This window comes from Lygodium microphyllum, chromosome 23, assembly GCF_053477565.2.
Source record: "Lygodium microphyllum isolate KBCC chromosome 23, Lygodium_microphyllum_v1.1.10, whole genome shotgun sequence".
Lineage (NCBI taxonomy): Eukaryota > Viridiplantae > Streptophyta > Polypodiopsida > Schizaeales > Lygodiaceae > Lygodium > Lygodium microphyllum.
The window spans coordinates 41,375,400-41,400,502 of record NC_141157.1 but is presented as its reverse complement, the minus strand read 5'-3'; the positions used below and the strand labels follow the sequence as shown (position 1 = coordinate 41,400,502).

At 41.6% G+C, this 25,103-nt stretch overlaps 1 protein-coding gene across 2 annotated transcripts in view; it reads right to left on the bottom strand.

Annotated features, from left to right (window-relative positions):
- Positions 1–1,260: 1,260 nt before the first annotated feature.
- LOC148016101 (Rhodanese/Cell cycle control phosphatase superfamily protein) overlaps positions 1,261–25,103 on the bottom strand; it is a 51,246-nt gene continuing 27,403 nt past the window's right edge. For both annotated transcript variants that reach the window (XM_087663606.1, XM_087663605.1), the window contains exons 4-10: positions 9,805–9,901; positions 8,244–8,283; positions 7,544–7,618; positions 4,813–4,900; positions 4,640–4,707; positions 4,494–4,566; positions 1,261–1,766 (exon numbers count right to left, since the gene is read on the bottom strand). In XM_087663606.1, coding sequence (XP_087519732.1) covers positions 1,704–1,766; positions 4,494–4,566; positions 4,640–4,707; positions 4,813–4,900; positions 7,544–7,618; positions 8,244–8,283; positions 9,805–9,901 — 504 coding nt within the window. In that variant the 3' untranslated portion in view covers positions 1,261–1,703. The remainder of the gene's footprint in view (positions 1,767–4,493; positions 4,567–4,639; positions 4,708–4,812; positions 4,901–7,543; positions 7,619–8,243; positions 8,284–9,804; positions 9,902–25,103) is intronic.

Genomic DNA, 25,103 nt, shown 5'->3' with positions numbered 1-25,103 from the left:
TACGCTTACAATTTGGCTAAGAAAACAATGTTGGGATAATCAAACACATCTCATGATATTATCAAAATGCTCTAATTGTATATGTAAAAGAAAACCATAGGTATGGAAAGTGACCCTTTGCCATGTGTGGCCTATGAGGACTCTCTCTCTCTCTCTCTCTCTCTCTCTCTCTCTCTCTCTCATGTTTGAAATTCTATCCCCTATGAGTTCGAATCCTTTTCACGTGCATCCCATTCACTACTCTAAGTATAGGGAGTGCCCAAGGCTATGGTTGTATGGATAAAACCTAATATTCTTTGGCTTAAGATAATTTTATAATGATCCTAATAAGTAGTGTGAGATATTCAATGGCTAGGAAGAAATTTTACATATAAGATCAAATTTTTCTTGCAAGATTTGAAGTGTTGACATGTTGAGTAGAGAGCCCATGTACATGTATAAATAACATGGATTTCACATGGAGTCAATGGATGTACTTACCAAAATACCTCACATGTAGACTAGCATAGAAATATGCAATTGATGTCAACAAGGCTAACAATATGTTGTCTCAAAACAGAGAAGTGCCACTTTGCATATAGGAAATTCACAATATAAAATAGATTTTATGTTCTGTTTACAAAGAATTTATAAATTTGACTTCCTTAATTGCCATGTAAGAGTTGTGCTTATGATAGTTGTTTTGTAGATTGTATAGATGTATAGATGTGGACTAGTATCTTGGAATACATATGATATGAATAATGCGAAATCAACTTATTTAGCAAGAAACACAACAAAGTGTTGTTGGGCTTGAAATTCATTACATATTTATGCCCATTCATGCAAACCAAATTAAAAGCAACATACTCTCATATCCGACCTACTATTAATGACTTTTAAGAAGTATGTATCATGAATATGATGTGCTAACATGTTGTGAAAATGCCCCTCTGTATCTCACCTATCCATGTCTTAGAATGACTTGCAAACTCTAATACTTAGGGTATGTTGTCTCAAATAGAGATATATAAAGTGTCTCATTGCACATAGAAGCATCCACAACCCAATTGCATCCCTTTTTCTTAAAAGGAATTGGAGATCTCAAGTTATTTGACTACCATGTAAGAGTGGTGGGTGGATGTCTTTGACATTGGATACTTAGCAGTGATGGAACATTGCATGCAATATTGTTAGTGGGCCATTCATATGAAAATTGTGAGAGAATGCATTTTCCATGCATGTGGTCATGTTCGAACCCATGCTAAGTGATACAGCCGGTGCATGAAAAATAAGGCTTTTCTAGACTTGAGTTCTTAACAATAGAGATGTTTGTCACTAGAGCTTCTTAGATTTTTGCATATCATTAGCTGCTAAGCACACCATTTGTTAAGAGAAAAGGGTATGCCAGACATTGCCTTTTAAAAGCTACAAGAAATACTTACATTAGTTTATAGCTAGACTTTCTGGTGGCCGGGTGCATGTTCAAGGAGCTCTATATTCGCAAGAGATTTACAAAATTTTGACAGCACACAATCAGTTCTACCAAGGTTAAAAACTAGATGTAGATGATGGGTATGTCCTCTTCAGGCAGGGTACCCTCTTCAGGCGACATACACCATATTGTTGTGAGGAGAACTATCTTGATCAATGCTTGTAGATGTAGATGATGGGTATATCCTCTTCAGGCGTCATACACCATATTGTGAGGAGAACTATCCTGATCAATGCTTCACAAGCTGCTGAGCTCCGAAGAACAAGGCGTCCACAAGCAAAACAATGCCCACCTGCAAATGAAAAATGAATCATCAAACCTTTATATCCCGAAGTTCAAGCCAATTATTGCTGCAATGGTCTCTCGACCAAACCCCAAAAGAAAGCATTCCTCAAATAGTCGTAACACTCGAGGAAAACTAAAACGATACAAAGGCTGCCCTGCTAATTTCAGCTCAGTGGTTGATGAGCATTCGTGAAAACACCCCCCACCCACCAACGATTGAGCACGCTTGGCATATCAATCAATTTTATTTGTCAGTAAACACTTTCTGTGCTTAATTTGGCTGGTTGTTTATAATCTTCCTGCTAAACTTTCTCTCTCTACGTTACCCTTTTGATAAGACTTCATATACTTTGCTTAGTTGTTAATTGTACCCACAAGTGAAACTTTCCACTTTTGAGCTAGGAAAAGCAATAGGTTCCTCTTAACGGTAGAGAAAAGGGGATGACATTTTGTTCAGCTTTAAAAAGAAGTCTCGTGAGATTAGCCATCAAATTTGGCTTTAGATCAAGAAATGACTGCATCGACATAGAGAATGGTACGTTCCAACATCCTGCTTCAAGCTTATGGATGTGGGATATTGTCGCTATTGCTCAAGTTCTACAACAAATTGTGCTTTGCATTGTTGGTTGTACTCCTCTTGGTCATCGTGATTTACATTTGAAGGTCCAGTAGAGACAGTCAAATTGTTTGATTGTTCTGTTTATGCTTTAGCTCCTTCATGTCTACTAAGGTACCAAGCCCTTGGTATCACATCGATCTATCAATAAGACCTATTATGCACTGGTGCTCATTGTTTCTCAACTCTTTTCTCTCTGTTATCTTCTCTCCCCTGCTCTGCCACAACCATGGAGATATATGCACAATAACTTTCAATCATGCACACTATTATCTCCAACAATTGATATCAAAGCACAAGAATCCCTCGGTCTTTTGAAAGCACCCTATTTGTGGTAGGGTTAAGACTCCATGACTTTAGACACACAAAACTGGCAATGCAACTCATTAACCAGAATTTGACATGAGTAGATAGAGCTCCTCATCTCCCCCAAGGACTCAATGTAGGACTCGCAGTAGGAGATAGCCAAACTCCTACCACATGCTCTATGACCCCGAGTGCCCAAATGCTTGGCAGGCGCATAATGAGGAATTCAAGGCAATGAAACCACCTTCCTAAAGATGTCCCCCCAGATCGTCCAGCATAGAGCAATAGACAAACTTTAGTTTCTACCCCAGATTCACTTTCAAAACATAATGGTACTAGACCTCAATGTGCTTTGTGTGGACACGAAAACACGGGTCTTGACTATTGCCAAGGAACCGTCAGCAGCCATCAGCATAGAGAGCCAACATCTGCTATCAGTCCCCTCAACCGCTGATCCCAAACTAAAGGACAATCTTGCATTGTTGGAGTGTTGATATCACATGCCCAACTTGAATTGGTCATCTAATGTGTCCACATGCAGTGTAAGAACCACAAAACACAATGTGGCCTGCCAATGTGGCAAGAGAGGTCTCTACATTAAAAAGCTAAGATGGGAACTATATGAACAACCTCAGGGAACCCGCAACTCTCCTGTATTTATTCATCCACCCACTATGGGTGCACCTGCTAAGACAGCTTGGACTGTGGGTCCATAATGCAAAATGAGCCCTGCACTAAGCCATGCCAAAGGCTGAAAGCCACTCAAGGCTCTGCTGTGAGATAAAAATAGCCCTGTGATAAGTCAAATATCTAAAGCCCAAGAAAGAATCAAGATCTATCATCTCCAACTCCCTGCTCAGCTTCCCTCAAGAGTGAGCACTGTAATGAGATCAAGTCATCAACATACAAGATGATGAAAGTGAGCCATCCATCTGCCACTCTGTAGTAGAGGTTGGGATATTCTGCCTGCTGGAAGGCATGCTCTGATTGTATGACATTGAAACCTACTGGGTGCTCCACACACATCTTGACGACCAGTACAAATTCATCTGAAAAATTACCCACTTAAAATGCCATCCAAGGCAATAACTATCCAAAAAGAAGTCGTCCAGGCTGCCAGTGCAAATCTCTCCATAGTCCAACTTGGGCTTCTACCCAAATCCCTTTGCAACAAGTATAATCTTGTGCTTGTCCAAGGGTTCCATGTACAGTCTTATAGCACAAATGACCCCATCCTCTAGGCCCCAATGGTGTATCTAAAAAAGTCGTCAACCATCAGAATGAGGTAACAAACTTTGCCTACTGACGCAATGTGCACATGGGATCACAAAATCTGTCTGGACAAGCCAAGAGCAGAGGTATAGAATTTTGCCTACTGACGAAGTGCGCACGAGATGATACAAATCTGTATGGACAAGCCAAGAGGGGAAGTCCCTTGAGGGTAGCCTTTTCAGAAAGGCCCTCCATGTAGCTTGCCTCTGCTGCGACTAGGACATTGCTCACCTCACGATGCATGAGGGCAGTCCACTTGTGTCTATTTATAGGCGCCTTGTTGCTCGTTTCTCACCTTGGTGCATTCATCATTGATGCTCACTCTCTTTTTGCATTTTCTCTCACCCTTCTCTTGAATTCTATTTTCTGATTGCCATGGACTCCATGCTTAAATAAGGGACACAGGAATGACAAAAGCAATGTGTACTTCAGACAAGTCAAACACCTGTTCTCAACTTTATCCTAACTTTGCAATATCTAAATCAAACTAATAACACTAACGCCTATACAATCCATCTGCTTCAGTGAAAAAGCACATACCAGCCTTCCAAAAAACACTGCTCTGTACCCCCACCCCTCCTTTGCACCAGCAGCTCTTTGCTCATCTGTCCAGCTGAAAATGAAGTCCGCAGTTAGCATCTCAAATCAACAGATTTGTCAATGAATAAGCAGGTAAGAAAACTTACCCTAAAAACTCAGAGACTCCACCAATTCCTGCAAACTTGAAAGGTTGAGGTCCTTCTCTTACAAGATCCTAGTCTCATTCAGATAGTTGATTTAGAAACTCCATCAGGGTTTTCAAACACCTTGAATTGACCAAAGCGACAAAGAGCTATCAGAGAGACCATTAGAAAATTACCCCTTCTAGTGCAGCATCCAGCCCCCCTTCTACCCAGAAAAGGTTTCTGTAACCAGCTTTATAGAGTTGCTCACATGCTGCCAAAGATCTATGGCAATAATTGTAGAATTCAATACAATTTGAAAAGTCACCTTTGAATTTCATACAAGACACAAATCAAAATTTCCCTCTGCAGATAAAACCGTCCAATTATAAGACTGTGATTGCAATCGAAGACATTCACATTTTCACTACTTCAGACCAATCTTTTGTCTAACTGCTGTACACAGTTTCAAGTAACCATGAACTTGACAGGTCGCATGGGGCAACTTAGCAGAGTTTTTTCTTTACAAGAAAACAGTGACTTACCAAATTGCTTCAGATCTCTACAAGAAGTATGTCAGCTGAGGAAACTACACCTATGTAGCAATAAGCATGGTGCCCAAATGACCAAGTAGGGAGGATGCAAACACATTAGGGGTCCCTGCTCAAGGGAAAAGAAAGTCCCTTACTGGTCTCAGATCTAAAAAAAGCAAGCTGGCCCTCTCTACTTGTGCTGCGTGTCTTCGAGAAGCTGTGCACACTGTCCCACTTTGGCTCTCGCAACATGACAGAGATGATCAAACATGAGAACACTTGCCTTCAAAATGAGCCAGATACTTTCCATCACCTCCTGGATCTCATAAAGTGCCTCTAGATCTCTGAATCTTTACAAGCTACACAAGTGCAACCTAAAAACTGACCTTGAATATGTGGTAAGCAGTCCTGCCTTTTCCACCTTGTACAATAGATGATGGCTCAACCTTCACTCAAAGCCAATGAAATGCCTCCAAGTGATTTTACATAAGGCAGGTGAGCCATGGTAAAGAATTTTGACTGCAAAACAAATGTGCCACAGTACTCATTCCATAGAAGCAACAATTCTTCATCTGTATGTAGTATCACATCGCTGGTATGTGCCCATCTTTCCAGTTTGAGCCAGTCAAATCCCATCTAAAAACCACCACAAGCAAGTAACATCGGAAGCCAATTCCTACATAGGCATCCCCAAAGAGCTCGAATGGCCTAATACCAATCATAGGAATAGGACAGTTTCAACCAAGATATGATCCCAGATGATTGCACCCAACATCTGCCAAGGCTTATCCTTCCCAAAGCCAGCTCCATTTTGGCTCTATAAATGAACCATCGTAATCACATGCTACCAGGCTGGATTCATCTCTTGGGCTTCAAGCAAGTAACGCTCAAAAAGAACCTTAGTACCCTGGTTGTGTCCAAAACTGCAATCTGTCTGCTGTCAACAATGATGACCAGAAAACCCATAACAAGAACAGACTTATTCAGCTGGCACTTTGAAGACTAGCCATGACATGAAAGAGGTCAAGGTGGTTATCAAGGATGGAAGCATCAAAAGAATCCTCCTAACATCCACCATTTAAATACCAGTGGTACACTGCCAGTTTTCAAACTTCTACAATCCAAAATTAGTGAGTCCTCTAATCAAACTTACACGACTCTCAACATCTCTTCTAGTTGTTGCCTTTCTAAGCTTCTTATCTCGTTAAAAGTAAAAAATGATATATCAATCTCTTCTTGGAACTCAGGGTCACTGTGCAAGCAAAGCCTTAAAGGTAGTCTAGACAGACTAGAATGCAAAACCAGATTAGATGGAATTTATGGGCTGAGTAAGATCGATTCGAGATTGTGATACCCCTTTCCTTTTAGGCAAGAGTATAGGCATTTCAGCCTTTGTGCTAAAGCTACTTTCAAGTACAATCCCCAGAAGTGATCCCTAGATTTGCTAAGGCCTTGCTATAAGACTATCAATGATCCCAAAACCGCTTGCATTGTGAGAAGTGGATACTCGTTTTCCATGCAACCTGAACCCTAAAATACCACTGATTTGCTTTGGATCCAATCTGTATTCCATAAACCCAACCTTCCACATCCTTCAATTCTATGCTGAAGTGGAGAATGTTAAGCCGTTGCACCTCCACTTATATCTATGTCAAAGGAACTTGCCGTTGGGGTTACCACATCAGCAAAGGTTGCTGGCAAAGTCGTCCCATACATCTCACCAAACTCGAGCCAGAGTTCTGGAAAGGCCGAGGAAAAGCACCAATTTGAGAAGCAGAGAACCTGTTGCCTTGTTTAAATTTTCTCTATGAATGATTCTAGATACCACATGAACAGTCCATCTCATGATGATAATCATGAAGCCACTGAATAGAGCTATTCTGGCTTAATCAACATTCATATCACAAACTTCTGGTGCCAATAAACTCTCACAAGAACAAGAAATGACTGCACCAAAGAATTCAAATGAAGGCATGCATTATGTACAAAGCTGATCACTGATCTGCAAAAGCAGGTGTATATATAACATACAAAGGAAGTATGCACCAATCTAGGATGGAAATAGTGGTACTGGTCCTTGGGTAGAGATGGCCAAAATTCTTTAGATTCATATGGCTGGTCCCAACAGAGAAAATTGCAGGGGAGAGGAGAAAATGACTCTCAAAAGAGGGTCTATGTAGAGCACTGAAGTTTTTTGAAGTATGGAATGCAAAAAACCTCAGCTATGGCATCTTGTAGTCATCACTAAAAACTGCCCCTCTTTTCATGATCTTTAAGGCAGCGATCTTGTATATTTCAGAAAGCAATAATCATTGATTACAAAATGTTGGTGGTGGCATAGCCATATTTTAAAAAATTACTGCTTCTAGATACATTGTAGAGGAAAAGTAATCACCTTAAACCTTTTTGACAGACAACAATGACGTTCGAGTCTAAAGGTATCTTTTCTGTTGCTTGTGCCAAAAAGTCCCTGTGTTTTGGGAGAAAAACAAAAACTTCAGTATTCCCAGAGAAAAACCCTATAGAAAATACTGTTCACAAAGCAAAAAGGCCAGTGCACAGTGGTTATATCAAAATACTTCAGTAACCTGCTACATATAGAGCACAGAAAGAGTTATCAAATTTGGATAAATAAAACATCCTTTTAAGTAATGTGCAATCAAAGCTGGCCATGCATGTGACATAACAAAGTTGTAAAAAGGGTGCATTCTAAGGATCTTCTGCAAATGTAGTGCCATGCATTACAACATTAATTGAAGCCCGTCAGCTTTTACGTGCTTGCTTTGGTTCAGTATATGCGATATAGTATGTCTCAACAACAGAAAGATCCTCTACACGGAAGTCCCAATGCATGGGTATCACAACTATCACATCCATCTTACCCAGCCATACACAAGGCCCTCTCTCTTTTCACATGGGAGATACAAACAAACAGAGTTTCTGGCACTGATCCAAGCTTGCAGAATCTGACAAGCGTAGATAGATGGTTATCTTTTTTCTAGATCATGGCTTGCAGAATCTAACAAACACAGATGGTTATGTTTTTTCTACAGGAAGTATATAGAGAAAAGAACAGCAGGTATACATGAACATACTTGTTGTAGCTCATCAAAGGGACCCCACTCCACCAACCTCCTGTGACATTTAAAACAATCCCATCAAATCACTGGACTGCAGAACCCGCCCATATCAGTACACATTTCAAGAAACACCCCATTCATGCACAGTACTCATACTGCATTAAGTCTCAGACTACTTTTATCACATGTTAAAATGAAATGCCAAAATGTATGTACAAAGTCTTGAAGCTGGTCAACTCTTCAAATCAACGAACTTACAATTCGAGTTTGCATATGATGCCAACTATCAGCAAGTATCATTTCAACTCTCGACATTAGTGCTGGATAAGATTTCAATAAAACCACTCCCTTAGGCAAGCAAAACAGCAACACATGGCAAAAATTGGTGCTGAGGTTAAGTCAACAACAAAGACACAGATGCATGCTGAATGGCTCAATGATGCACATCTGGAACACAATACTTGATAAACTTGTGGTGGAACTTGATCCAGGGCATTCAAGAAACAAGACGAGAAAAGTCAACACTAAAAAATTGACACAACAGACAATGAGGTGGGGGCTGTGTTTAGCAATGTCATGGAGTTTGATTGTGAAAGTGTGAAAAACAGGAATGCTAATAAAGCAAACGAGTTAAGCCTAATGTTCGAAGTATTATTTGCTGAACAGTCCACATTCACTACATGTCAAATGTGACTATGAAACTGCAATTAAAATAAGGAGCAAGCAATGTGATCAATACTTGCCAGTTTCCATGGCTTCTTATAAGTTTAAAAGGGAAACAGAAATAAGTAGCAAGAAAATTGATCAATTCTTGCCAGTTTTCATGGCTTCTTATCAACGTGAGGGGGCCATTAGACCTGAAGAATGGCATAGTGCGCAAAGCACACTAGTGCAAATTACTGAAACACCTTTCTGTTACATCAAAAAGGTACAGTGAGCAATGCTGTGATAGCTGTGTGGACAGACATGCAAGGATACAGTCTTGCAATTCTTGAGCAACCAAGTGCCTCACTTCCACTTTAAGGCCCTAGATTTTTTATTGTTGGCATTGAATATGTTATGGCTTTCTCTGATTTTTGAAAAAAAATTGTTGAGGCTGATCCCATGAGTAGTTGTTTAAGTTCATATGTGTTGATGCAGCCATGTGGGAGATCGACATGGATAAACGACCCAAACTTATCCAACCAAAGACATCCTGCACTGTCAAATCCTTTCTTTGATCTCTTAATACCTTGGCCTCTACTTATGCCAACTTTGATAGCTCACTACATGATCCATTACTCAACAGGGAAAATCCCAATAAAACTTAATGATAAAGCCATAGGCCAAAAGACTCTCTTACTCAAGGCAAACGCCTACTCTTGCCTTTGCCTTCTTCAATGAATTTTCCCCCAAGTTCCATCTATCAACTAACTGAACGTTCCACAAGCTGTCAAAGTTCAAACATTTCTCTGGAAAACTCCATTCTAAGAATAAAGCACAACATATAGGCTCCAAAACCCATTGCAATGCTAATGCTGCCGTACTTGAGAGATACACGAGTATGAAACCAAATAAAAATTGCACAATTACATACCCATTGCAAAATTTGAAAACCTTTTGAGTAATGTCCCAGGGTCAAGTCCCTTGTCTGCATCAAACACTGGGATCCAAATTGAATCCTTTACCCATGCCTGAAGAAACACAAAACACAATAACTCATTCAAATAGTAAAAATAGAACCATATCACCCTAAGCTATAAAATTTTTAGGCCAATGATGCCTTGAAGAAACTTAAAAAATTTCTACGGTCCGGTCCTCTCTAGTTGCATGTTCTTTAAAAAACCCATGAAAAATTCAATCCTTTACGCATGCTTGAAGCAACAAAAATAGAAAGACTGATAGAACCACATTGGCCTAAGCTATTAGATTTTCAGATTCTCTAACATATGGTAGCCTGCCTCAAGGCCCAAGATGCTAAAAGAGTCTCCTTATGGACAGACAGCCAGAATGAGTGAGGAACATTTTACCAAAGCTATCATTCACTAAGCAATGGGTTTGAGCTAAGGGAAGGGGGGCGGGGGGGGTGGGGGGTAATTGAAATGGATAATCAATAAAAAGAAGGCTAAGAGCTTTGCCATAAGAGTATTAAAAGGAAAAATGGCCCATTAGATAAGCCAACAATGAAAAAAGGATCAATGGGAAGGGAAAGTGGAAAGGTTTCCCACCTCTTAAATCCCCTAGAGATAGGGTAGGAGCTGAAGCAATCCTTCAAGTAGTTGAACCTAAAAACAATTGATTAATATATTAAGAGGCCAAGTATTTTACTTGTAGAGAGAGGGATGTGAAACACCAACCTAGATCCAACTTTCTCATGATACAAAAGAAGCCATGCTCACATAAATGGAACACACAATCAGACACATAAAGCCAAACAGACTCAACCCTAAGCCTAGGCCCAACAATATCATGAGCCATGCTCACATCACAAGGATTGGCACTCCACACTACCATTTCACACCACCAAAGTGTGAATTGTTAGATATGATCAATGCCCCACCCTCATTAGGTGCTACCAATGATCCATGGTGCTCAAAGTTGTAAGGCCCCCATTATGAGGAGAAGCCAAATGTGAGCCCGGACATTGGTTGAGTCCTGACTTGTATATCAGATGAGGTCTATGTGACCGGATGGCAAAAAAAGGTGACTGTTGTGGGTCTAATCTTTGGGTTAGACGGAGTGGTTAAGCTGGTAGCAACTCGAGGCACATTGCATTGAGTTGCGTGGTAAGGGAGTTAAAAGGGGCCCCTATTGTGGGGTCCGGGGGCCGCGGAAGCGGCCCCTGGCTGGGGGGTCCCAGGGGGGCCAGCGGCCCCCCTGGCGGGGGTCCGGGGGCAGCGCCCCCGGCCCGATGGTAAAGGGAATATTCCCTGGAATATTCCCTGGCCGACTAGTGGAGGCTCATATGGTAGGTCGGTCAGCAGGCCGACCTAACGACCTTCGCGGGCTATAAAAGCTAAACCCCTTCGCAGCCATCTTACACTTATCTTTCACCCAGTCAGAGTTGTTGTTCCAGCTAGCCTTAAGCTCTTCACCTATCTTCTGTCTAGATCGCCATCTAAGCTTCATTCATTGGAAGCGCACGGGTGGACAGAGCCATCTTTGTATCAGTTGTTTGGAGTTAAAGAATTTTACTGATTCTCCTCTTATCTGTTGTGTACTCTCTATCTCTTTCTCAGATTCTGTTCGCTGCGCCGTGTAATATTTTTACATGGTATCAGAGCCCAGGGGGCTCTAGAGATCGGAGAGCGTGCAAGAGGCAAAGGCTTCAACAGCAAAGAGAAACGATGTCGACTCCGGGAAGCAGTTCTGGCGCATCCGGAAGCGGTGCAGGAGGTGGTGCTGCTGTACCGGCTATTCAAACACTGAGGATTCGTCCACCAACCTTCAGCGAAGGCAAGTTAGATGGTACAAACTACACCTTGTGGAAGTTCAAAATTACTACTATCCTTGATTCTTATGAGCTTCTGGAGACTGTGCTGGGGACTGACGCAGAACCACAGCCTACCCCCGACCCATCAAATCCTAGTGTGATGATTCCTCCGAATGCAGATCTTCTACGAGCTTGGAAACGAAGGAATGCAGATGCATTGTGTGCCTTAGTTACAAGCTGTTCTGACAGTGTTTTGACTCTGATTCAGCATACAACCAAAGCGTCGGAGGCTTGGAATGTACTAAGGAGTCAGTATGAAACACGAAACCAAACAAGGATTCAAAACTTGGAGAATCAACTAGCAGCGGAGAAGTTTGCTGAAGGAGAGACGGTTGAAGCATTCATCACTCGGATTAAGAATCTACGCGACCAGATGGCTGGCGCTGGGATACAAAAGACTAGCGAAGAGCTAGCTCGGAGGTGTCTTCGGATTTGTCCACAAAAGTTTGATGGACTAGTAACTGCCCTTAATACTCAGGTGAGACCTCAAGCTTTGACTTTTGAGGAGTTTTGTGCATTATTAATGGAGGAGGAGTTGAGGCTGAAAGCCCGAGAAGGAAGCAACAATGGAGATGCTGCATTCTCTGCCAATGCAAAAGGCAAAGGTGTTTCCTCCACCAAAAATGATGGTGACAAAAAGAAGAAGGGCGGCAAGAAGAAGTTTCAAGGAGAGTGCTTCTACTGTAAGAAGAAAGGACATGCAATTGCAGATTGTCGTGTCAAGAAGGCAGATGAAAAGAATGGTACCCTTAAAAGTAAAGGGAAAGAGACAGCCAATACGGCTGAAGCAGAGTTGGAATTATTCATGGCGACCATTGAGGAAGTGTGCTCCTCGGCGCAAGAAGAATCTACCACTGACTCTTGGGTGTTGGATAGTGGGGCCTCCCGTCACATGACCAACAAGAAAGGTCTATACAGTTCTATGCAGCCTCTACAAGAATCCATCACTGTGACGGTTGGAAATGATGCTAAATGCCCTGCTGCGGGCACAGGTACTATTTCTTTTGTTGCTGCAAATGGTGAAGTCAAAAAGCTTTCAAATGTGTTGTATGTTCCCGAAATCAGGAGAAATCTCTTATCAGTTGCTGCCATAACTGATCTTGGTCATGAAGTGAGGTTCAAGAAGACAGGTGCAGAAATTATTGATAGTGCTGGCACAATTGTTGGCAAAGGAGAAAGAAGGAACAACCTGTATGAGCTAAGTGCTCTTACAGCCACCGCTGGAGTGGGCACAAGTAAGCTTTGGCATGAAAGGTTTGGACACATCGGATTTGCAGTATTGAAGGAGATGCAAAAGCAAGGTATGGTTGCTCACCTACCTACAATAACTGAATTGAAGGAACCATGTGAAGCTTGTATGATGGGCAAGCAACAGAGAAAGGCATTTCCACAAGAAAGCAAGAATAGAGCACATGCTCCTCTAGAGTTGGTGCATGCTGACTTGTGTGGTAAGATGCCTACACAGGCCTTGGGGGGATCTTCTTATTTTATGTTGATTGTCGATGACTACAGTAGGAAGATGTGGGTGTACTTCCTTCGTGATAAGGCTCAAGCTTTTGGTAAGTTTAAAGAATGGCTAATACTTGTTGAGAATGAAACAGGGAAAAGTGTGAAGAAATTTAGAACAGATGGTGGTGGTGAGTTCAACTCAAAGGAGTTTGAAGGCTTTTGCAAGAGCAAAGGGATCAAGCGTCAATTGACGACGCCTCACACACCTCAGCAGAATGGTGTTGTGGAACGCAGGAATCGTACCATTGTGGAGATGGCAAGATGCATGCTAAAGGGCAAGGGATTGCCTAACCATTTTTGGGCTGAAGCTGTTAATACTGCAGTCTACATTCTAAATCGGAGCTACACAAAGGCTCTCAAGGGAAAAACACCTCATGAGGCTTACACTGGTAAGAAACCATCTGTTTCACATTTCAGAATTTTTGGATGTGAATGTTATGCACATGTTCCAGATGAGAAGAGAAACAAGTTACAACCAAAAAGCAGAAAATGTATCTTCTTGGGTTATAGTGATGAGCAGAAGGCTTACAAGTTATATGACCAAGAGGCAAAGAAGATCATCGCGAGCCGTGATGTGGTGTTCAAGGAGGAGCCGCATACAGTGGAGGAGGAGAAGGCAAGGTCTTCCACTTTATCATCAAGCGAAGAAGTAGTCCACTATGAACCTGTCCCGAGAGCTATCCCTATCCTTAAGGAGGAGGAAGCATCATCTTCAGATGATGAGGAAAAAGTTCACCAACCTGACATCACCCCACCGGAAAAGCCATTGCCGCGCTGGGTGAAGCAGCTCTATGACCACAATAATCCTATGCCTGCATCTGTTGAGGAGAAGGCAGACGGACCAAGGAGGTCTCAGAGAATAGAGGAGCAAAGGAGGGCTTCTGCTCACATAGTCAACATGGCCTTGATGGTTGAGATTATGAGAGAAGTAAAGGAGCCAACTGACTTAGAAGAAGCACTTGCAGATCCATCATGGAAGGCTGCTATGCAGGCGGAGTATGACAGCATAATGAAGAATGACACTTGGGAGCTAGTGGATCGGCCAGCAAAGCGGAAGATTATTGGCACCAAGTGGATCTGGAAGGTAAAGTACAAGGCTGATGGTACCTTAGAAAAGTACAAAGCTAGACTGGTTGCCCAAGGATTTTCACAAGTTGAAGGGTTTGATTTTCAAGAGTCATTTGCCCCAACTGCCAGAATGACCACTATTCGCACGGTACTTGCAGTGGCTGCCCACAAGAAGTGGCCAGTGTACCAAATGGATGTTAAGTCAGCGTTCTTAAATGGTGACCTCAAGGAGGAGGTGTACGTGGCTCAGCCACCAGGGTTTGAGGCCCCCCATTCTGAGAACAAAGTGTGTAAACTGAAGAAGGCATTGTATGGGCTGAAACAAGCCCCCAGAGCATGGTACCAACGGATAGATAGGTTCTTTTTAAACCTAAACTTCAAAAGATGTGCCTCAGATGCTAACTTGTATGTTTACAGGGATGGTAAAAAGTCTGTAGTGATTGTCCTATATGTGGACGACCTTCTTATTACAGGTGACTATGAAGATATGATCAACCAAACTCGAAAGGCTTTGAGTTTTGAGTTTGAAATGACAGACTTGGGCTTGCTGCACTATTGTTTGGGGATTGAAGTCTGGCAAGAGCCAGGAAAGATCTTCATCTCTCAGAAGAAGTATGCATGGGAGATCTTGAAGGCATTTGGCATGACCGAGTGCAAGGAGATAGCTACACCTATGGAGGTGAATGTAAAGTTATCCGTTGAGGATACATCAGCACTAGCAGACATTGGGAGGTATAGGAGGTTGGTCGGCAGTCTAATCTACTTGTGTAACACCAGACCAGATATCAGTTTTGCTGTTGGTGTTTTGAGCAGGTTCTCAAACAAACCTCATGAGAGTCATTGGAAAGCTGGGATGCGGGTGCTCAGATACTTGAAGAAAACTCTTGACTATGGTATCACATACAGTTTCGGAACTTCTCTTGTGGGGAACTGTGACTCAGATTGGGCAGGAGACATTGATTCCAGGAAGTCAGTTTCTGGTTATTGTTTCTCTTTGGGTTCAGGAATTTTCTCTTGGATTAGTAAGAAGCAACCAACAGTGGCATTGTCTTCTACCGAAGCAGAGTACAAGGCAGCTTGTTTTGCTGCATGTGAGGCCGTATGGTTGAGAAGGATTCTATGGCATATGGGAGTGCAGGATGAAGAACCAACTGTGCTGAGATGTGACAATCAGAGTTGCATCGCCATTGCCAAAAATCCAGTGTTTCATGCACGCACCAAACATATAGAGATCCAGTATCACTATGTGCGTGATTTGATGGAGGATGGGATAGTGGAATTGGTCTACTGTCCAACAGAGGAGAATGGAGCAGATATCTTCACCAAAGCACTTACGAAGGATCTGCTTCAAGTTCATCTTCAGAGACTCGGCATTGGGCCGAGGAGATAGTTCACCTATGGGTGGACATTGAGGGGGGGTGTTAGATATGATCAATGCCCCACCCTCATTAGGTGCTACCAATGATCCATGGTGCTCAAAGTTGTAAGGCCCCCATTATGAGGAGAAGCCAAATGTGAGCCCGGACATTGGTTGAGTCCTGACTTGTATATCAGATGAGGTCTATGTGACCGGATGGCAAAAAAAGGTGACTGTTGTGGGTCTAATCTTTGGGTTAGACGGAGTGGTTAAGCTGGTAGCAACTCGAGGCACATTGCATTGAGTTGCGTGGTAAGGGAGTTAAAAGGGGCCCCTATTGTGGGGTCCGGGGGCCGCGGAAGCGGCCCCTGGCTGGGGGGTCCCAGGGGGGCCAGCGGCCCCCCTGGCGGGGGTCCGGGGGCAGCGCCCCCGGCCCGATGGTAAAGGGAATATTCCCTGGAATATTCCCTGGCCGACTAGTGGAGGCTCATATGGTAGGTCGGTCAGCAGGCCGACCTAACGACCTTCGCGGGCTATAAAAGCTAAACCCCTTCGCAGCCATCTTACACTTATCTTTCACCCAGTCAGAGTTGTTGTTCCAGCTAGCCTTAAGCTCTTCACCTATCTTCTGTCTAGATCGCCATCTAAGCTTCATTCATTGGAAGCGCACGGGTGGACAGAGCCATCTTTGTATCAGTTGTTTGGAGTTAAAGAATTTTACTGATTCTCCTCTTATCTGTTGTGTACTCTCTATCTCTTTCTCAGATTCTGTTCGCTGCGCCGTGTAATATTTTTACATGAATGTGACAGTATGAGCCAATGGTCCATGGTGACCAATGGTCCAAATGAATCCCCCGAAAGCAAGCTATTTTAAACTTGTATTCTTATTTTCCAAAGACAAGAACATATCTGCATGCTAAAAACACATCCAACAGAACATGTAGATGCTTATAAAGATATATGGAAGCTAATAGAGCACTACAAAAGTTCAACAGAGCTCAACAAAACATTCAGCTTCAATCACAACAATTCTAACTCATCAAACACCTTTCAACACACCTTCAATCATACTCAAGCCTAATCATTCATAATCTCAACCTCTCAAAAAAAACCAAAAATAGAACCAAATAGACACAATACAGATATAATAGAACCAACCAAAACACTAATACATTATCTCAGCTAATCAAAATCAAATAAAAACCATAATCCACTAACCAAAATCATTTAACTAATATCCAAAATCTCCAAAACTCTTCTAAACTCATCATAAACCAATCAATCATGCATTGAAACAACTAAAAATCACCCAAAAGCAAGAATGAAAAGAGCACTTTCATATCCGCCACGAGATCCATAAACTTGGGATATCCAAAGACCCAATCCTTTGGAAGCATCGGTAGCCCAACCACTCGTAACCAAATGGCCGATAGTAGTGACCAAACCTTCCTCACAACCCAGCAAGTAAGAAACTAATGGCAGGAGGTTTTGACCTACTATTTATATATTATCCGCATCAGTCTTTAGAAACATGAAGGTGTTATCCGCCAAGTCCCAACCCACCAACTATTCTTGCAAAGGGGGAGAAAGTCTGACCACCTCACCATTGACTGCTAGACAAGATAGCATCGTCAAAATGGGGTGAGTAGCCAAGGCAATGAACAAAGTACTCAACGGGCAACCCTAACTAACCCATCGAAGAAGGGGAAAGGGTATCATGTCACCACCATTGAGCACAACTCTTGACAAAGAATCTTTGCTAATAGTATGATAAGTGCAGACATTCTTGGACCAAAACCCATGCCTTACATCAACTGACCCAAGAAAGACCATTCCAAATGATCAAAGGCTTTTTCCAAGTCCAACTGAACTAGCACCATTTCCTACTTCATGTATCAAGCATAATATATTCCCATCTAGACATTCAAGATGTTGTGCACGATATTGCACTGTTCGATAAATCCATACTCCACAAGGTGAATAATGTCCAAAAGATATTCGTGTAGTCTATTAGCTAGGACTTTGGTAAAGATCTAATAGCTAGGACTTTGGTAAAGATCTAAAACACAGAGCCCATCAGGGAGATTGGTTGCAAATGCTTCAAGGCTGAGGGGGACGGCACTTTAGGGATCAACTCACACCCTATTTCCAAGAGGGCGGCATGTGTCTAGTTGTCCAAATCTGCTGGTATAAGACTATCAAAGGTGTAGCCAAGTGAGTGGTATAGGTCTCAAAAAACTCATTGGTGATACCATCCCACCCTCGACTCGTCTTTAGGCAAACGCAAGAGCACATCCATGACCTCATCTTGTGTAATGTCCATATCCAAAGTGTTAGCAACATCTAATGTAACTTAATCTTTAACCAGATCACAAAATTATGAGCAAGCAACACTTGTAGCATGAGAAACAAAGGACTACAATCCAAGCAAGTCCATGAAATAGATTCTGCACATTTGCACAATTCCTCACAAATCTGTGATCATTTCATCATCAAAGGTGCTCAAGTGGACCACATTCTACCTAGCAAAGGAGGCATGAAGGCCGCCATAAAACTTATGCGACTAACAATTATTATCTTGCAAACCCTCTGATAGTACAACAAGTTCAGCCTACTAATATGACCTCTTTTGAAAAGTATCAACAAGCTGTGCCAATCTTGTGGAGATGGAAAGAAAAATGAGATCTTATGGTGAATCCATCAAAACAGTGTGTCAGAGCCAAGAGTTGCTTGGCAACTTGGAATCCTTACTTGTGTAAGGTGACATGATGTATTCCATATTGTGTGGCAACCATTTGCACATTGCATATCAACTAATCGAGGAAAGCTACCCCTTGGGATGAAGGTCCAATAAAAATTGGCATAGCAACTATTGCATATAGGCATCAAATATCTCATAGCGAAGGAATGAGGAGTTAAAACGCAACAAGAGCTTGCTCAGAAGGGCTCGAAAATGACCCATTAGATGCATATGCATTTCAAAAAATACCATGGGTAAATTATCAAAGAGAACATAGCCCTACAGTACCCTGATTTCCAAAACTTCCAATGTAAGCACTAGGAAAAACGTGAGAATGACAATACTTTAAACTAAGCAAACTCGATCAATTATCACCATGAAAGTTGGAAGATACAAAGAGAGAGAGAGAGAGAGAAAGAGAAGTCAACACCACATTAAGAGGAGAACCGGCCCCTCCCCCTTTATAGGATTTTATTTAAACAAAACCATCGATACCAAGTGCCTGAACCATATACAAAAGGACTGATTTGCTGTAATTTTGAAAATTAGGGATTTGAAACCCTATTTCTACAACCTTCGAGCAGTGAGTTGATTTTATTCTTTAGTGCTTGGATTAGATTAAGCTAAGTAGAAAGGGCTTCTTAGATTAGAGATAGATAGGAGAGTACAAAGTATGTGGCTGAAAATTTCAACATGAGAGCTTATTGCAAATGAAGAGAAAGACCTCTAATACATAGGTGTGGGGCTTGGATGCTCAATAGTGAAAAGTAAAGGCTACAAATGACGTGTTTGCTGAAAATGATAAGTGTAGGGACACTTGTCTCTTCAAAACGACACATATCTTATTCTAAATGTCACATGTCACTTTTCTAGAGAAAAAAGCCTCCAAATTTTCTACTCTAAAAATCCCTCAAATGGTTAAGAATTTGAGATAGTTGCTGAAGACAAAATTATTCTTTGCGAAATTCTGAAGCCTTTGATGCAAACAAAATTTCCATTTGAACAACTTTCAAAAATAGTAACTCCTAAATTTTGAAAGTCGCCAAATTTAGCTTCTAGAGAGATTTATTATATAAGTTTAGTAGTTTATGGTTTGTTTCTTTGATCATAAGCATATGGACTTCTAGTCAATGTACCTATTCAAGTGTAAAAGTTTTAGTCATCTGAGCTTTCTGGTCAATTTGATCACTCGACTAAGCTTCTAATTTCTCTTCAACATCTTGTCAATGATAACCCAAGTATTTACAAGGTGCTTTTGACATTAGCCACCCTTAAATGGAAAGATAAACATTTACTCATATTTGGAAACACTTTATACAGATCACCTTTCAAAGTACATGAGCATCAAATCAATTGGGAATCATCAAGCTAATATGTCTTCATAACAATTGATATACAAAAGATTTGCTACATCCAGTTTAAAAAAATCATCATACATAAGGTAGAGCCGCTCTAAGCAGCTCCAAATTTCCAGTTGTTGCGCCAAATGGAAAGTGTAACCATCGTCTAAGTAGATAACCAAGACCACAAATCCTATTTCAAAACTATTGAATCTGTCTTACTCGGCAATATACTCTCTCTCTCTCTCTCTCTCTCTCTCTCTCTCTCTCTCTCTCTCTAATTTTAATTTCAAATTTCAAGCTCTTTACCTCCCATCCCTAGAGCTCTTCTTCACCCAACCTCTACTCTCGAGCTCTCCATCCTCTCTATCCTCAAGCTCTCAATATGTAAACTCCTAGTGTGAAGACTCTAAATGTTTGAAGTGTATTATTATAAGTATAGGCCTTAAAATTATATGTGCAATTTTTTTCCCACCGAATATACGTCCAAGATTTATTAGTCTGATTCGTACTATACTAGTATTTCACATTACTAATCACACACCATTAGATGTGACAACTATGGCTTTGATCACACATATAAATTGCCTTGAAGCCTTTAATTCTATAGCATTGGTCTATATTTACAAGAATAACTCACATTAGCATAATAATCATGCCTCCTAAACCCTTTACGTGCATGATTGAATACACAACGGTCAACCTTTCTAGTGTCTCCTTGTCATGTCACTTTAATTTACATGAGATTTTCTCTCCCTTATGAAATCATTTTGACTTCGAAGACTTCCACTTTACTATATACTCATAGTAAATAGTATTCCTTTTTCATATGCAACAAACATCTAAAATCCTCTCACGCTCATGTGACAAAGTTTGATCCTCAAAAAGTCCCACTATCTCATCTCTTGGACAAGATCATTTGTGCCCCCTAATTTCTTTTGAGCTTACTTACATGAAACACTCGAGCGCTTAGCCAAGCCTCTTTGTCACACTTCAAGTTGGATGATGCCTCCAATTTTACTTTCTTCCCTTTCTTCTTCTTTTTTTTGTCCCTGACTGATAACTGTCGTCACACATCCCTTGGGTTACTCCTACACAAGGATTTCCATCCACTACTTCCAGTGTCCCTATCCCTCCAGTGTCCACCTTCGGCTCCACAAGCGATTACCATGCCTATACCCAATCCACCCTTGCCCACATTTGGATCCACTATGCACACTTCTCGTATGTATGGTGGGCCCTCTAGGATTACTTTCCAAGTGTACTCCACTCCATCTCCCTATCCTCCCTATCCATCTTTACCCCATTGCACACCTTCTCCATCTCTTAGCACTACCACTCCTATTGCAACACACAAGAATGCCTTCACAAATAAGACTCGTTTTAATAGGTCAAACTTTCCCACCTGGTCGAATTTTCCGCTATGCACACTTCTCATATGCATGGTGGGCACTCTAGGATTACTTTCCAAGCGTACTCCACTCCATCTCCCTATCCTCCCTATCCATCTTTACCCCATTGCACATCTTCTCCATCTCTTAGCACTACCACTCTTATTGCAACACACAATAATGCCTTCACAAATAAGACTCGTTTTAACTAGTCGAATTTTTCCACTTAGTCGAACCTTATGCAACAAGTGCTTAAATCTCAAGGACTTTGGGACCTCATTGTTGGTACCAAGCCTATGTCAAAACTCTCGATTGGCTCACCCTGATCACATCCGTCAATGGAGAACCCACAATGCCATAGCCAATATTGAGTTAATGCAAGGGTTACTTCCTGAGTTCCACTCCCAATTACAGCATTTTCCCCTCGCATCTGAGCGTTGGAGTCATCTCATTGACCACTATGCGGCTCGAGATCGCACTCGACGTATCAATCTCGATTTTAAGCTTCAAGAGTTTTCCATCAATGAAGGGGATGATTTGAAAGTCACATTGGCCAAATATTGGCGGTTACTAAGTTTACTGCTACTAGCTCCCCAAAGTCAAACAACAATCAGATCACGTTTTCCCTGAACAAGTTGCCCAACAAATACTTCCATTTTATCCAACACATTATCTCACTACCTAGATTGCCAATCTTCTATGAGTTCGAGTATATCGGTTCTTGCATTACACAAGGCTGCATGATCAAGTCCACAAGAAGTTCTCTACACATATACATTCAGAGGGGCGAGGGTTGGTGCCTCTTCTTCAAGAGGTCTTCTTCAAGAGGGAAAAACCAACAATGGCAAGAGGTTGCATGATACGAAGGCAACCCAAAACAAGGGTGACACAACTTCCTCCTACTGAAATAAAGAAACACGACCCCTTTGGTAGCAAATTCCTAAGAAAAATAGGTTTTGCACACTATGCCAGAGGTCGGGCCATGTGGACGAGGAGTGTCGTGCCAAGGCCCAAGGGCCCCCTTCTAGAAAACCACAGCAAACTGTTGCGACTACCTCCACTCCGATTGGCCAATCTAGTGGGGTTACGGCTCCGGTTGCACCATCTACTCCGTCTGCCCCAATAGCTACTAGATATATGGCACGCAAACAACCTCAGGAGCCTATCTCCTTCACCACTCCTAAAGGATTGGTTGATTGGTCTGCTAGTGACTCATCTATTGCACTTTACGTATCCATTCCTAGGACCTCCGTTGCACCTTCTAGGACCACTTTCCCACCTTGCCACGTGCAATGGTCCAAGAAAGGGGGAAACTATAATTGTGTCTGGATTATAGGAATGGATAGCATGTAGTCTTGGCAGCTTTAAGAATATTTCAGCCATGTGCAGGGCTGAAAAGAAATATGTTGGTTGTGGAGAAAAAGAGCTGAAGACATATGGTTTGATAGCTGCAAATGAAGGCATTTCAAGGTTATTTTCAGGGCTGGTTGATGTGGATACTATGGCTGAAATTTCTACAGCAATTAATGCTGAAAACAGGGCTCAAAAAGAGGTTATTTATATTGGTACTGTAGAGATGTATGAAGTCATTCAAGAGTTTGTTGAGCATGAATATTATGGGCTACGACATGGGTTACAAAATAGGGCTGAAGCAAGGGTGGATACGAAGTATAAAACAGTTGCAAAGAAGGTTAAGCCTGTGGCTTTGCCTTTACCACCTGAAAGTGATGGGTTGGCTGAAAAAGTGTCTTAACAGCCTAGTTTACGAGATCCACATGGAGTAGGACATAAATTTACAATTGAAACTTTACAAAAGCTAAAAATTGGTGATACAAGCTTTCTTTTGCCTGCAAAAAGAGCTTGTTTCTTGCAAATGTTGGCAAGGCATGGGAAATCCTTTGTGTTTCAGCCAAATAAAATTGGATGTGTTGATCCAACCACAGTTGCACCTATGGTGATCTTTATAGTACCTCATGTGCCATGGAATTTAAAGCCTATTCCGGTACCTCAGGCATATTTGCCTAAGCTGCTGGAGCTTTTGAACAAGAAGATTAGAATGCAAATTTTGGAGCCCTCTTCAGCTCCATATTTGAATCAGTGGTTTACTGTTCCAAAGAAGAATGGTTCTTTGAGGTTTATACAATATTTACAACCAGCTAATGAGGTCACCATAAGGAATATTGGATCAGGCCGGATAGTGGATAAATTTGCAGGAGCATTTGCAGACAAGACAAATTACTCTATGGGAGATTTATATTCAAGATATGATCAATTTCAGCTTGCATTAGAGAGCCGAGATATCACTACCATGAAGACACCACTTGGATTGGTTAGGATGTGTACACTTCTACAGGGAGCAACCAATTCAGTGGTGCATATGATGAATGCTATGCATAAAGTTTAGAGGAAGTATATCCCTTAATTGACCTTACCCTTTCATAATGATATGCCGATAAAAGGGTGTGATATCCATGAGAATAATGAAAAGCTAAATGAGCAGGGATGTAGAAGATTTGTGGCTAATCATATTGTTGATTGTGACAAGATTTTGAGCCGTCTTGAAGAAGTGCATTTGACTCTGTCATGAGAAAAGTCAATTATTGGAGTAGAGGAAGTATTGGTTGTTGGGCACATGTGTGGACCATGCAGAAGAAAACCCTCACCAGTGAAGATTGATGCCATAAGCAAGATGCGGAGACATGTTTGAATATATCCGAAGTGAGAATATTTTTGGATGCATGTGTCTTTAACTTGACATGGATTCCGCATTTTGCTCATGTGGCTGAGAGTTTATATCAGCTCCTAAAAAAAGGATAAAAGTTTTGGTAGGGTAAACAACATACGAAGGCAGTTCACAAGTTAAACATTAAGGAGGGCAAATTATGAGAATGGGCAGTCTATCATTCTCACCGTGGGTACAATGTCCAATTGACATTGGTTGGGCAATGGGTCAAGATGATGCAGATGGGAATAGGTATGCCATTCGGTTTGGAGCAAAGGTCCTCAATGAACGGCAACGGTGGTATTCTCAAGTCAAAAGAGAACTTTGGGGTGTAGTGATAGCCCTCAAGTGTGATAGGGAATATTTTATGGGAGCTCATGTAGTGGTAGAGACTGATTATCTCTACCTCTATTGGGCATGATAGTGGATTGCTCAACTCTTGATATTGCCATGTTACGGTGGATTGCATATATAAAGTCCCTTAACCCTGATTTTCAGCATATTGCACATAGAGAAAACCCCGTGGTTGACATGCTTTCAAGTGGAAGGTTTGAAGATGAAGAGAGGCTGATGGAAGATGAAGAGGATGACATGATAGGTGCTGAAAATGACTTTATGACAGTACGGAAAGAGTATACAGCTGTTGTTACTTCGGATACAAATCTGAAAACAGCAAGTACAGCTATCATAAATGCAAGTACAACTGTCATTAATGCAAGTACAGCTGTCATAACAGCTAATACAGCAGGTACAACTGTTGAAACAGGAATTTCAGCAACAAGGAAAGAGCTTTTAGCCTTGAAGAAGAGATGGGCAACAAAGAAAAAGCATCAACAGTGTTATGCTTCAGTGAGAACACAATTTTTGGAAAAGTTGTATGAGGATGATTGGCTGAAAATAAGCCATATCTCGACCTCATGACAAAGAAAGCTAAGTGGTTTGAAACTAAATTCAAAAGGATTAAAAGAAAAGCTTATGGGTTTTTCTTGAAAGACGGATGTTTATGGAAGCATGCAAAGAAAAAGAGAGGAGCTCCAATACGTGTATTGGGAGATAGGGCTTCTCAACAACAGGTGATGCAAGAGTTTCATGAAAGCTTATGGGTTGGACATAGAGGAGTTTGGGGCACATTTGCCAAGATCAAAGAGAAATATCGGTAGCAAAACATGTATAAAGATGTGGAGCATTATGTGGAATCATGCAATGTCTGTCAGATGTATTCCATGGTAAAGCATAGGGATGGTTGCAACCGGCTTATCCATTGTCTATGCATTAC